The sequence below is a fragment of the Puma concolor genome, chromosome A1 (assembly GCF_028749965.1).
Source record: "Puma concolor isolate L17-30 chromosome A1, mPumCon1.1.hap2, whole genome shotgun sequence".
Lineage (NCBI taxonomy): Eukaryota > Metazoa > Chordata > Mammalia > Carnivora > Felidae > Puma > Puma concolor.
Genome location: NC_141667.1, coordinates 221,794,737 through 221,807,938, shown reverse-complemented (window position 1 = coordinate 221,807,938; position 13,202 = coordinate 221,794,737). Strand labels below are relative to the sequence as shown.

The following is a 13,202-nucleotide window of genomic DNA, read 5'->3' as shown; positions in this document are numbered from 1 at the left end:
TTGCCGGTCCCACAAGGGGGCTTTCACATCTGTCTGTCCTGCAGCTGGGGGATGCCTTTAGAAGCTCTCTGCTTCTCAGCCTCAGAGGAGACTCCAGGACTGGCTTTCCTCACACCCTGAAACCATCCACCTTTCTCATTTTCTGCTGGCTTCTAAAACTGGGAAGAAGGACAAAATCTGTGACTCACACAGCCCCAGGAATGACGGGAGAGTGAGTTTAGGTTAAAACAACCCAGTGCTAAGCCAGCCCAGGGATCACCATTTGGCTCACGGTGCCGCAGCAGATGGAATCCAATGAGGAGGTTTCTATCGGCTGCCAGGCAGGCTCCTCCGCCCCACAAGGTCAGGGCCCCTTAACATCTGCCCTGGTTAATGCTGGGAGGTGCTGACCCGACGGGGAAACCCAGGAGCAGGAGGAAAACCTCCCTGAACCTCTGAAGCAAAGTGGAGGAGGAAGTGGATTCGTTCTGACAGGAGCTAATCTCTAGCTGCTCCAGGGGCTTGCCAAGGAAAATCTCGAAACCCAGGGGTTTCTGGTTGCTAATACGTGCGGGAGGTCTCTTTGGGACACATGGGTTAACGTTACTATTGTTTAAAGTGGGGCTATCCCAATAAAGAGATGGGTATTTAAAGAGCTTGAAATATTGTTTTCATAGCACGTTCACCTCGCATCGGTCTCCCTGTGAGCTGGGACGGGTTGGGGCCACATTTGACTGATACAGACACTGAGATAGAGAGATCTAAGTTAAAAACTAGGAATAACTTTGGCTGGTATAGACCAGAGGGCACCCTTAACAGAGTTTTGGGCCTGAATTTCTAGGCTCAAGGTGCCTCGTCCATGACATCACCTTCTCCCTCCCACCAGCATGCCCTCCCCACAGGGAGGATTGCCAGAAAGGGAGAAGCAAGGTTCCCCCCCCCCCTTTTTTGCTTTGTTGTCAGAACTAGACAAAGTAAATGGGGAGAGGCGTTGTGCCACCTGATTGTGTGAGAGGAGAGACAGAGCTGGAGGCTTTAGCACCAGGACGCAACAGCATCCAGCCCAGATGCACCTAGCTGAAACTCGATACCGCTTTGTCCCTTGTTGCCCCCGCAGGGGTTCTCAGATGGGAAAGTTTGAGAAACAGGACTCTAGAACATGGCGTGGGTCAGTCGACTCTAAACCGCGTTCGGTTCTGAGCTGGAAAAACAATACTAACCAACAGCAGGATATGAGTAAGCTGCCTCAGTTAAAGATTTCACTGTGGACCTTGAGAAAGAGAAAGGGTGTGAAAGAGAGGGAGGGCTAGCCCCTTCTGGACCCTAAACAGCATCTCTGTGCAAGTTGGGGAAAAGCACACTTTGGGGGGGGGGGTAGATATCTCCCCAGGTATGGTTGATGGCAAAGGAAAGTCACCTGTTCCTCTGGGCTGACGTCAGCCCCACTCCTGACCTCCTTGGCCAGGTATCTCCATGCAGAGAAATGGCAGAAAGATCTCAGCCTTTTTTCTTTCCATGCTTCTCTCCATTTCCCCCTCCCCATCAGCCTAGGATCTCCTGCCAGGAGCGGAGGTTCGAGCCCTGGGGAAGGGAGTGCCTGCCCCTCCCATCCCCACTGCAACCCAGTGCTGGAGATGGCCCCCAAACACGATCCCATTAGCCTGCAGGGGCCAAGGGACTTTGCCCCACACAGCAAGACCCAGCCTCTCAAAGCCAGTGATGGGGGAGGGGGATACAGAAACACTAATATGCACGCTAATGTTCTTCCTGAATTGGCCTCTTTCCTCAGATTATCTCCCATAGGACACACACACTGGTGTTTTGGGTGATTTGGGGGAGGCGTGGGAAGAAGTCCAGGGAGATGAAAGTGAGCAGAGTGGCACTGAGGCCCACGCTAAGAACTATGGGTAACTGCAGTGGAGCAGGGTGAGGGGGCCTCAGCAGTGACCTTCCGGTGCCCTTGTGGGTCCGAGCTCCTCCCCCACCTGGCAGGAGGGGACACCCGGGAGGTAACAGGAGCAAGAAAGGATGGCACCCCGGAGCGCTCTTGCTCAAACCATTCTCCTTTCTCCCTTTTGTTCTCCAAAGCAAGTGCATTTACTGATTCATCTTCTAGCTGGTGAATGCGTTAAACATATTAAATGTCACATAATCTCCCCAGACATTTAACAGGTGGAACCACTGTCCAGCAAGTCCTTCACACGACGGGCACCTGAGGAAATACCCACGGGGCTGCTGATGTTCAGAGGCACCAAAGAAAGGCCCCCACTTCTGCAGCTCATGAGGTTGGCTTGCCACCCTCACTTTCCCTTCCCCACCTGCTTGTTTGCAGAAGCAAGTACTCAAGGACGTCAAGACAGAGCAGCTGTTGCCATCATGCAGTACAAGGACAGTAGGCAGCTGTCCCTGAAGAGTGACACAGCAGATGGTGAGTTCACTGACCACTACACACACCCCCAGCGCCGCGGAGCAGGAGAATCGGTGGGTTCAGAGGTGTGGCTCGTGGGGGGGTGGGGCAGCTCAGGTGGAGTCCCTGCCTTCATACAGCCTGCGTTTTAGTTGTGGAAGACACACAACAGAGAGCAAATAAATAAGATCACTTTAGGTAGCGACCGATGTTAGGAAGGAAATGAAAAACTGGGCAATGGAGAAGAGGGCAATGGAGGCTCCTTTGGGGCAGCAGCATTTAAGCTGAAATGTGCAGGATAAGAGCCAGCCATGTGGCTGTCATGGGGACTTTCAGACAGAGCCATGGTCTAAGCAAACATGAGCATGGTCAATTAAAAGAAGAAGAAGAAGGCAGGGAGCGATGGGAGCTCCATGGAAATGTTCCATGGGCGAAGGTCTCTACCACTTGAGTTCCTAAGTGACTGCTCCATAAACAGCTCGGAATGGGAAGTCTAAGAACCCTTCGTGCTCTAGGAAGGGGAACAAATTCATTGTTCAGACTTGCGCTACATGGGGATCCCTCCACAGGAGAGATGAACAGGTCTTGGTGGGGGCTGGGCTTCTTGCTTAACATGAGACAGAAGTTTCTCAGCTGGGCCCCTGATTCGGTATCTCCTCCAACTGCTGCTTTCCTGGACATACACCAATAGCAACAACTAAAGAAGGAGAAACTGAGGTCACTTCAGTTTGGGGGTGAAAACTGGATGGGTAGAGAACTGGCATTTGTTGGGCAACAAGTTCGTCCTGGGCATTTTACCCACTTTATCTTATTTGACACAAGAGTCCTGTGACTGTTCCCGTAACAGAGGTAAGAAAGTTGAAGTTCATAAAGGTGATGTAATTGCGATGAGGTCCCACAGCTAGTAATTGGAAGAAGTAGGACTTGATCCTTATGCTTGTTTGTCTCAGCAGCCTGTATTCACGTGAGCAATGGCCCCAAACGATTTCGGTTTCCCCAGGTGGTAGGCCTGGGGACCTCCAGACTTCACGGTGCCCCGCCATGTTTCTCTCAGATCCTCTGGGCCCCGACTGAGCAGCGTTTTGGTTGTTTCTGAGTGTGATTAGCAGGCGTATTAGCGAGGACCAGCTCACACAGTGTGGGTGAATGATAACACGTGTGGTATGAGCCAGAGGCTTGAAAATGAGGACAGAGGGCAGCTGAGCTGCCGGGCCTCACTCTGGCCGTCCAGACTCAGACCTACCAGATCAGAAATTGCTTTGCACAACTTCCCCAGGGAATCGGAGTTTGAGTTTAGCACGACACACAGGCTTCTTCCGCATCTCTGATGGTGGACAGCGGACGTAGAGTTTCCCCTTGAAGGATTCACGTCACCTGCTCCCAGGGCCTGCCTTGTCATTGTGATTTAGGTCTCAGTTCTGGTGGGTTTGGGGCTACATGTGATAATGTCACGCTTAGCACTGAGGGTGCCAGAAGGTCACTGCAGGAGCCCCCACTCTCACCTCCAGCCTCGGGGCCATTCCGGTTGGCCCCTACGTGGGCGTCACTATGGGAAAGTGCTTCTATTAGCAGCCGAAACCTGTCAGGACCCTGAAGATTAGGCTGTTGGCTCTTGGTACCTCAGGGTTCTGCCTGCCTCCGGACCTCTAGGCAGTTGGAAGGCCATTGAAGACTCACCTCATCCATCACGTCCGCCATCAACCTCACCAGGTCGTCACCTGGTTGCCACACTTCTGATCGCTTTCCAGGGGCATCCATTCCCATCTGACTTGGCTCCCAGATGTGGGAAGCAGGCGCTTCCCTGCCTCCCTCTCCCCCTCTGTGCACAGAGCTGCAGAGGCGGGGAGCAGACCACACAGACCCCTCTCTGAGGGCCGGCTGAGATGTGATGCTCACCCCTTCCCTTGGCCCTCTTTCAAAGCGGGGGGGGGGGGCTCCCTGAATCTCTGTGAGGCCCAGCCCAAGTGTCTGCCTGCCCTGGCAATAGGAAACACTCCAGCAGGACCCAGGCCTGCAGGCTGCACCCAGGACCTGATTTGCACTTGAATAACACTCTTTTCTTCTACTCCACTATGGTTTTGGGTGTTAGATGGGTCGGTGGAGAGACTCCCCAGTGCAATTAAACGGGAGTATTGAGCCGGAGAGAAATCAGTGTGTGTTGACTCAGATATTTAAGCAACCACCTTTCAGTATTGACTAAAAAATTGGCCTTCCAGCTGTCCCTGCTGGCAGGCTCTTCTGGCATCTCGTCAGACCGCTGTTACTGTGTTTTTCAAATTTCGACTTGCTTCGACTTGTCTCCTAACTGATTCTCCCAACCATTATAATAATGGGTTCCAGGCTGACCTGTATACAGCACTTAGGCATGCAGCCCAGGCTCCTCTCTGGAGGTGACCCCTTCTTATAAATCAGCCCAAGGTCTTATAAACCAGACCACTTGCTGGGTTCATGGCAGGTTAAGTCAGTTTGAAGGACTTCTTACACAACTCCTACCGGCTCCGCTGGAGGGTGGTGGCGACAGGGGTCCCTCTCTGAGTTGAGCGGTCTACCTGCTGGGGGCTCCGCCGATTCCCCCCCAAGTCTGACTCAGTCTTCCTGACAGGAGGAACTTCCCCACCCTGGGCCATCCTCCTCGTGGGTGATTCTCGCAGGCAGGAGTCTGTGGTCACTTAATTGGCAGGTCCTCGCCCCTCACTTTGCAGAGTCTTGACAATACAAGTCAAGTGTCTTTCCCAGACGTGTCCAGTGAGCTGGGGCCCCGCTGGTTGGGAGCCAGGCGAAGGAGCCTGGGCCTGTATTCCTGGCCCTCAGACCTTTCAGCGGCCCATCTGAGGCCTTTCTAAGCATGGCTGTCAGATCTTCCTGACCTCTTCTCTTTGGGGCTGATGAATGGCATAGCTGGGTGTTTTTTTTTGTTGTTGTTGTTGTTTGTCTTTGTTTTGTTTTGTTTTTTGCTAGAAGACTGGTCTTCATATGTATTTATTTATTAATATTGAAGTATTGTTGACACACGACGTCACATTAGTTTCAGGTGTATGACACAGGGATTCGAAGAGAATGTGTACATTATGCTGTGCTCACCACGGTGTCACCACCATCTGTCACCATGCAGTGCTGTTACAATACCATTGACTATATTCCCCGTGTTGTGTCTTTTATCCCTGAGGCATAGCTGTGTTTAACCTCAGGCTTTCTAGAAGTTGCGCTGCCAACCCAACAATGCTCTGTAGAAGGAAGATCCTGGGAAGTCTAAATGAACTCTTTACAAGTGGGGAGTTTCCTAATGGAAGAACACTGTCAGTGTTAGGACTGGCCTCGAGAATCATTTGTCAGCCTTGACATCATCGACTGGGATGTGGCATCAGGCGCTGATCGGCATGGGAAGGCATCAGACTCGGATGGCTGGGCCTCACCCCAAGAGCCTACCTCAGTGGGCTCAGAGGGGGCCTTCCAACTCTGGTTTGTTAAGCATCTTCACAGGGCATTCTGACAAGCTGCCAGGCTAGGGAACCACCATCATGGTAGAATGAGCACTAGCTTGAAATCAGAACTCCTGGGCCCATGTCCACATCCTGGTGCCCAGTAACCAGCTGTGTCAGTTTGGGCAAGTCTGCTTTGTTTCATCTTTCTCAGCCTGTAGGCAGAGTGCCTGTTTTACCTGGTCGCTTTGAGGGACATGGGAGAGGCTGTGTATGATCTGGAAACTGTAAAGTGCTGAAGACATGTCACATATGCCAGCTGCTTAGTCAATTAGGGACCCTATTGTTGGGAATTCACTCACTTGACAAATATGTGATGGCAGGGACAGGCAGATCCAGGATGAGGCCTCTGCTCTGATCTCTGGAGAAAGCAGGGGCTTCTGGAAGCTGGAGATCTCATTCCTTCGGGTCATGACCTCTTTTGCCCGTGGACAGAAATAGGAGACAAGGGGGAGAGGAATTCTAGAATGGAAACCACCCCCATGAAACCTGGTGACCCCACTGCACCATTTTTATCACTAGAATAAAATTCTATCACTGGTGGAGTTTCCCCCCAAAGAATATCACTTCTAGAATTCATGGCTCCTTTTTCTGTTCACACTTATGAACGGCATGGTGTGGTCAGACTGACCGTCCCCCAGATCAGGTGGATTCGTTGGAAAATGAACTCAGATGGAACCAAGTAGGAGGAGATAAATTGTTCTGCACACATGGAGACCATTCAGGGTAAAGGCCAGGCCGGGTGCAGGGTGAGACGTACAGGTGGGAGGGGACGCCTAACTGCAGGCTCCATGTGGGGAGCACTCCAACGGGGTGAAGTCATGGGGACAACTGAGAAGATTCAACTGAGAGCCAGACTTCAGGCTCAGGCCAAAGCCCCCACCCCAGTCATGGAAACTCAGTACTGAAACCAAGATATGGTTTCCCACATCTTATTCTATCTAGGAGGTTAAATGCAGATGCAGAATGCAGACAAGGAATTATTTCAATCGCAAATGTAAGAATTCCTTCTTATAACCCCATGTCATATCCTTTATGACTCATGGAGTCCTGTCTGTAATGATTAGCCACGGACCCAAATTCCACGTATATATCCCAAGGCAACAATATTTCCCAGAACTCGCCTTTGCTGCCCCTACTGAATTACAGCATCCCCTACGTTCACATTTGACAATGATACACAGCGATGGTTGTTCCCCAAGCCAGGGAAGGTTCTTTCTACAACCATTCTTTTTTACTTAATTCATGTTTAATAGATATCGAAGTGGGTTTTGGTGTTGCTTTTAATTCTTTCCTGGGTTGTGTTGGTTTGTTCAACTGAAGATTATTTGTTTATTCATTTATAGTATAGAAGTAATATTTAATTATTACCATTACGTTAAAACCAGAAAGTGCAGATAAACCAAAAGAAGAAAGCAAAAGCACCTGTAATTCCACCACCCAGAGAGGCTACTACTAATGTCTGGTGCCCGTCTTCCACACTTGTGCGTGTTAGGGTACTCGTGCGTGTATATGCATGGATGCTTCTCCGCACAGAATGGGGACTGTCACACATACATTGCTCTGTAACTTGGGAGGTGATGGATTTCTTTCCTTTGAATATTTAAACACAGTTCAAAACAGAAGAGGGATATTTGGAAAAGACATAACGAGCTTGACATGTTATGGTATAGTTGTTTCCCATGCGACTTGTGCTGTGGTACACCAAAAGCCAATTTACATCATATCAAGTGGAAACTCCACTTATTGTGTACTTCTGCACATTCGGAATACATCTGTGAGGTAGCTGATGTTCTGTGAGTCCTCAAGTTGCCTTTGAAGTTTCCAAGAAAGTCTAACCTAGTTCAACTTAGTTTTGATGTCTAGAATATTTCAGGTACTTAGATATCAGTCATCCATGGGAGACGCACATTGTAATACTCAATCAGGACACAACCACAGCACTACCTTTCCCAATGATGCGCAATAATGAACATTAACTTGTAGCAAAATGACGGTACCAGTAGGCAGTCCTCAGGGGTTGTGAGCAATAGTATTGTAAGAGTGAAAGATGATGAATGAGAATTCATCCCAAATAAACAAGGAAAGTCTTTCACCATCTGGAGTGTGGAATGGGATTGGGGTAAAATGTCAAATATATATGTGTAGAAATTCCAGGAAAGTCTTATAATTCCATGCCGATCAAGGCTTGTTTGAATCGTCAGGTGGCATTGACTCAAATGAAGCTGTGTTTGGCCCGGTAGCTTTCAATATGCTGTCTCAGTTCTCCCAACACAATGCTACTTGGTCATTTTTCCCCCCTTGTCCATCAGGGACTTTTTCTCCAGGGGCAGAAAAGCGAAAGAGGAAGATGAGTGAGTTTAATAAGAGTGCGAGGGAAACATGGGTAGGAATGGAGGAGAAAGAGGACCACAGTCACACACAAGCGAGAAAGTAAAAAACAAAAACAAAACAAAACAAAACAAAAAACAACCCAGTTAGAAGAGAGAAAAATGTGCCGTGGGAGCAAGAGAAATGAAACTGTGAGGAAAGGTAGGCTGAAAACTCTCTAAGAAGAGAAATTAGAAGGAAGAAAAACATGAGAAAGTGTCAAAGAATGGGAAGACTAAAGGGTCTGTGAAATATTATTTCCTGGTGTTGAGTTTACTTCCAAAATTCTTTGTGAGAGGTAAGCCAGAAAATAGATTATTCACCTTGGCTACAAAGAAATGATGGTGTTGCCAGGATGCAGGGGCACATCATAAATAGAGCCTCCCTGTGGATAGGTAAACAAAAAGGTTTCCTTTGCTGGATTCTCTTATTTTAGCAACTCCAACCCCGTATTGTTCAGTTTGTGTCTTCGTCAGGGTGATCCCCACTTTTGGTACCAATTCCGAAGGCACGAAACAAATTTCTGCACTCACAATGTTATCTTGTGGAGATTTTCTCTTACAGGTCTCATAACATTTCCTATGAGTTGAGTGGGAGGCAGATGTGTTGTGCAGTGATCCTTTTACAGCTGGAGAGACTGAGGCATGGGGAGACATTAGCTGGGGAGTTCAGTTGCCCCTTTTAGTGCTGATGGTTAGAGACAGACCTGGCTGCCGTCATGTCCTCTCAATAGTAATCAACTACTTTCCTCTCTGTTTGCCATAATACCACAGCAAAACTGATCTCAAACTTTTCTTTTTCATTTTTTTTTTTTAATTTTTTTTTTCAACGTTTATTTATTTTTGGGACAGAGAGAGACAGAGCATGAACGGGGGAGGGGCAGAGAGAGAGGGAGACACAGAATCGGAAACAGGCTCCAGGCTCTGAGCCGTCAGCCCAGAGCCCGACGCGGGGCTCGAACTCACGGACCGCGAGATCGTGACCTGGCTGAAGTCAGATGCCCAACCGACTGCGCCACCCAGGCGCCCCTCTTTTTCATTTTTTAAAGTTTTTAAATGGATATTTATTTTTGAGAGAGAGAGAGAGAGAGAGAGAGAGAGAGAGAGAGAGAGAGAGAAAGAGCATGAGTGGGTGAGGAGCAGAGAGAGAGGGAGACGCAGAATCTGAAGCAGGCTCCAGTTTCTGAGCTGTCAGCACAGAGCCTGATGTGGGGCTTGAAACACACGAACCATGAGACCTGAGCTGAAGTCAGGCGCTTAACCGACTGAGCCACCCAGGCGCCCCTCAAACTTTTCAAACATATTATGCTTATACTTAATCTTGCATATTCCGTTTTTGAGAAATTTGCTTTCTTTTAAAAATTATAATAGTGCTGGGGCTATTTTTGACCCAGCATCAGGCTCTGTGTTAACAGCTCAGAGCCTGGAGCCTGCTTTGGATTCTGTGTCTCCCTCTCTCTCTGCCCTTCCCCTGCTCACACTCCGTCTCTCCTTCTCTCTCAAAAATAAACATTAATTAAAAAAAAATATATAATAGTGCTTATATTTCAAAGAAAAGCTCTACCACCATAAATTCTGTGATTCAAAGTGAAAGGGATAATAAAAACTTGTAGAGAATTAGCAAAACACAAAAACAAAACAACCCCCCCCCCATATCTGAATAATTAACAGTTTCCAAAGAGCATAAAATATTGCTGAGGGTGATTCAGTATTTTGCAAGGCAGGGTGGGAGGGGGAGGGCGTACTATGGAGCTCAATGAACGTATAGCTAAGTAACTCCTGTTTGGCCATACCCTATAAGAATGTCACATCTGAGGGTGTTACAAACCTTGATTCCTTGTCAGATTAGCCCCACCTTAGGCATGAGCCGAATACTCCAATATGAGCCATCACCAGGAGTTGCCCCAGTGACATGGTTCTAGAATCATGGAGCTCCCACCTTGTTTGCTCCAGGGTCCTTTCCCAAGTTCTCACCTCATCCGGGGCTAGAGACAGGGGAGAAACTGGGGACAGACCCAGTAAGTCCAAATTTTTCCACATGAACTAATGTTCTTTAACGACCAGTACATTAGCAAATTGTTTGTGCTGAAAACTACCCATTGCTTTTAAGATCTTAAAGCAAGGTTAATCACTGAACCGGGTTCAGGAAGAGGTCTGAAATGCTAACAGTCCCTAACGGTAAAAGAAGTCACTCATTAATTCATTAATTTGGGAGCAGAAGGCTGAAGATAGAAACCCCTCCTGCATTTCCTAATTTCTAGAACACTAGAGCCGCAAATCTAATACGTGAACCTCTGTGAACTCGGCTGTCTCTGGAGCAATGATTAGTGTAAAAAAAAAAAAAAAAAAGGGAAAGAAAGAGAGAAGCAGGAATGATATATGACTTTAAAATCTTAGATGCTAACTTTTCCAAATGAAACCACAGGGAAAGCAGGAAGAGATCGAGACAAGGCTTTCCATCTGCCTTCTTGCTTCCATTCCTTCTCTGAGTCCTGCTCCCCACCCTCCTTCCTTGCGTGCCTCATTCCCCAAAGTAGTTCTTTTCCAGTGCCTTCTCTCCTCGGGCTCTTTTCCATACTTAGAATAAGAACTGGCATTTTGAGTTCACACTCTGCGTTATCATTGTGTTAATCACCTTATATCAATCATCTGATTTAGTTAATACCACAGTCTTGGGAGATAGGTGTAATCATTATTTCCCCGCTCTTCGGATGAGGCCGAACGAGGCCCAGGGAGGTTAACAATGAACTGTGGCCATACCGGTGTGACCCTCGGCCTGTGTCCTGCTGATGCTCGGACCTCATAGACAGTCCCAAGGCCAGCAAGTCTGGAGGTGCGATTATGTGAGCTACGCACAAGTAGAGATTCGGTACGTGACCAACAAGATGACACAATGTGGGACGAAAAAAATACAACAGCAACAAGGCCGAGGTCTGCCTGGGCTTCCTCAGCCTCGGCTACAAAGGTGTTCTCCGGCTGGGGAGGTGGGAAAGGGAGCCCAGAGCCTGGCTCGGACAGAAGCCCCCTGACGACTGAGGCCAGTCTGAAGCTTGACTGATTTGCTCACCTCATTGTCTTGTTTCAGCTTCTGATGAAATGACACCTGAAGGGAGTTCAGAGGCAGGACAGGACTCCGTGGAGGCAGCTGACAGACAGCGGTCTTCAGATCAGACAGAGACACCTCGCTTTCCTAATGACGTTCTGCCGTCTGGTTTCTGTGCTCTGTTGTAACAGAGGGGAAACGAATGCCTGGGCTTAATTTTTCCCCAACTTAGTTTTATGGAGACAAAGGAAAGTAACTTCTTTTCATTTCTCAGTTCAGAACGTCTTAAGCTGCGTCTCTTCCTCATTGTCCCTTTGAGAATAGAAGTCTAGAAACGAAACCCAATCCTGACAGGTTTGGAAAGTGTCTTTTACATTCTCAGTTCGAAGCCAACCCCCCCCCCCCCCCCCCGCCAACTTTGAGACTGCGTCTTGTTTGCTCCCACAGATGAGAAGTTCGGCTGAGGGGCCCCTCTGTTTTCTTCTAACAGGGGTGAATGGCTTCCATGCTCTCATTGCTAGGGTTCCACTGAATCTTCGCCTCTGAGCAAAAGCCCCAGTGGCCAGCTTCAGAGGACACCCTGACCTCTGAGCGCGTTGTGTGCAATGTCTTGCTTTAAATGATGGTGGGAGGGAAGGGGGAGGAAGAGGCGGAGGAAAGAGACCCAGACCCCGCAGTTTATAAATCACCCCATAACACAGCCGGGACGTGAAAGGCACTCGGCCAGGGGTTGTGAAAGGAAATAATTTTCATTCCCAGCCCTGGGAATTATGTGAAGCAATAGAACGAAAGCTGCATTACCCCAGAGACTTTCTGAAAGTAGGATGGAGGGGAAAATGTGAAAATCACAGGAAGGGCAGACTTAGGAAAGATAGGGAAGCAGAGCAGAATGAAGCCAGACACCCAGGCCCCTTGGCCAGCCACCTTCACGACACAGAAGGCCCCTCTACTACTCGTCGCTGTGGGCATGGAAACACCTTCTGCCGCAGAGAGCGCCGGAGATGTTCTCAGAGGCGTGGGCCCGGGCAGGGGGGAGGCAGAGATGTGGTCTTCGGACTATGCATCTGCGTTTGGGGATGGCCAGAAACTTAGCACGTATGTTTTACCTAGATAATAAAGAAAATCTGAGGGCACGCATGGTTCTGTGATTCATCCTTGCTAGGACCTGACTTGTCCCAAGAGGCATTAACTGTCTCCGACGATTCCCAGGAGGGCACGGGCAGGACCCGACTCCGTCCCCCAGCCAATCCCAGGGGCAGAAGGGAAGGGGAAGGCAACAAGAGCTGAATTCCTTGCTCTATCCTTCCGGGAGGCAACCGTGTCTTGCGTCTAGAAACGGGCAGGTGCGGCCCGAAAGCAAGTGCTTTGTGTCTAGAAACGGGCAGGTGCAGGGCTATAGCAAGCCAGGATTCGAATGAGTGCAAAGTGCTCAGTCAAAAGATGTGCGTTCTTGTCCTGACTCTACCGCTTGACCTCTTGGTACCTCAATCTCTCCAGCTATAAAATCGGGTTAGTGACAGCTGCCCCACCTACCTCACAGGGTTTTTGTTTTGTTTTCTGGTGAGGATTCGGGGAAATACAAGAGCACAAATATGCCCGTGACGCTTCCAATAATAGTAGCTACTGACGTTTGTTGACCACCAAACACACGCTAGGCACTGGCCGCACATGTACGTTACACGTTACTTCTGCTCCTGGCAACAATCCCATAATAAGTCAGGTCTTGCCCTTCCCACTCAACAGACGAGGAACCAGCTCACACAGATTCAGCAGCCCGAGATCACACTGACGGTGCTGGCAAATAGCCCAGGCCAGACGCACCCTGCTCAACGTTCTTAGGTCAAATAAAGGCAGGACAGCCTGGAGGTATGGACCCTGGAGCCAGGTGGGGCCAGGTCTGAGTCCTGCTTCAGGATTCAACGTTC

The 13,202-nt window shown here is 49.1% G+C and overlaps 1 protein-coding gene across 1 annotated transcript in view; it reads left to right on the top strand.

Annotated features, from left to right (window-relative positions):
* The window catches only part of LOC112860827 (guanylate cyclase soluble subunit beta-2-like), a 71,879-nt gene extending 60,202 nt beyond the window's left edge, over positions 1-11,677 (top strand). The window contains exons 16-17 of the mRNA XM_086717592.1: positions 2,312-2,407; positions 11,320-11,677. Of these exons, the coding sequence (XP_086573718.1) occupies positions 2,312-2,407; positions 11,320-11,465 (242 nt within the window). The 3' untranslated portion in view covers positions 11,466-11,677. The remainder of the gene's footprint in view (positions 1-2,311; positions 2,408-11,319) is intronic.
* Positions 11,678-13,202: the final 1,525 nt, after the last annotated feature.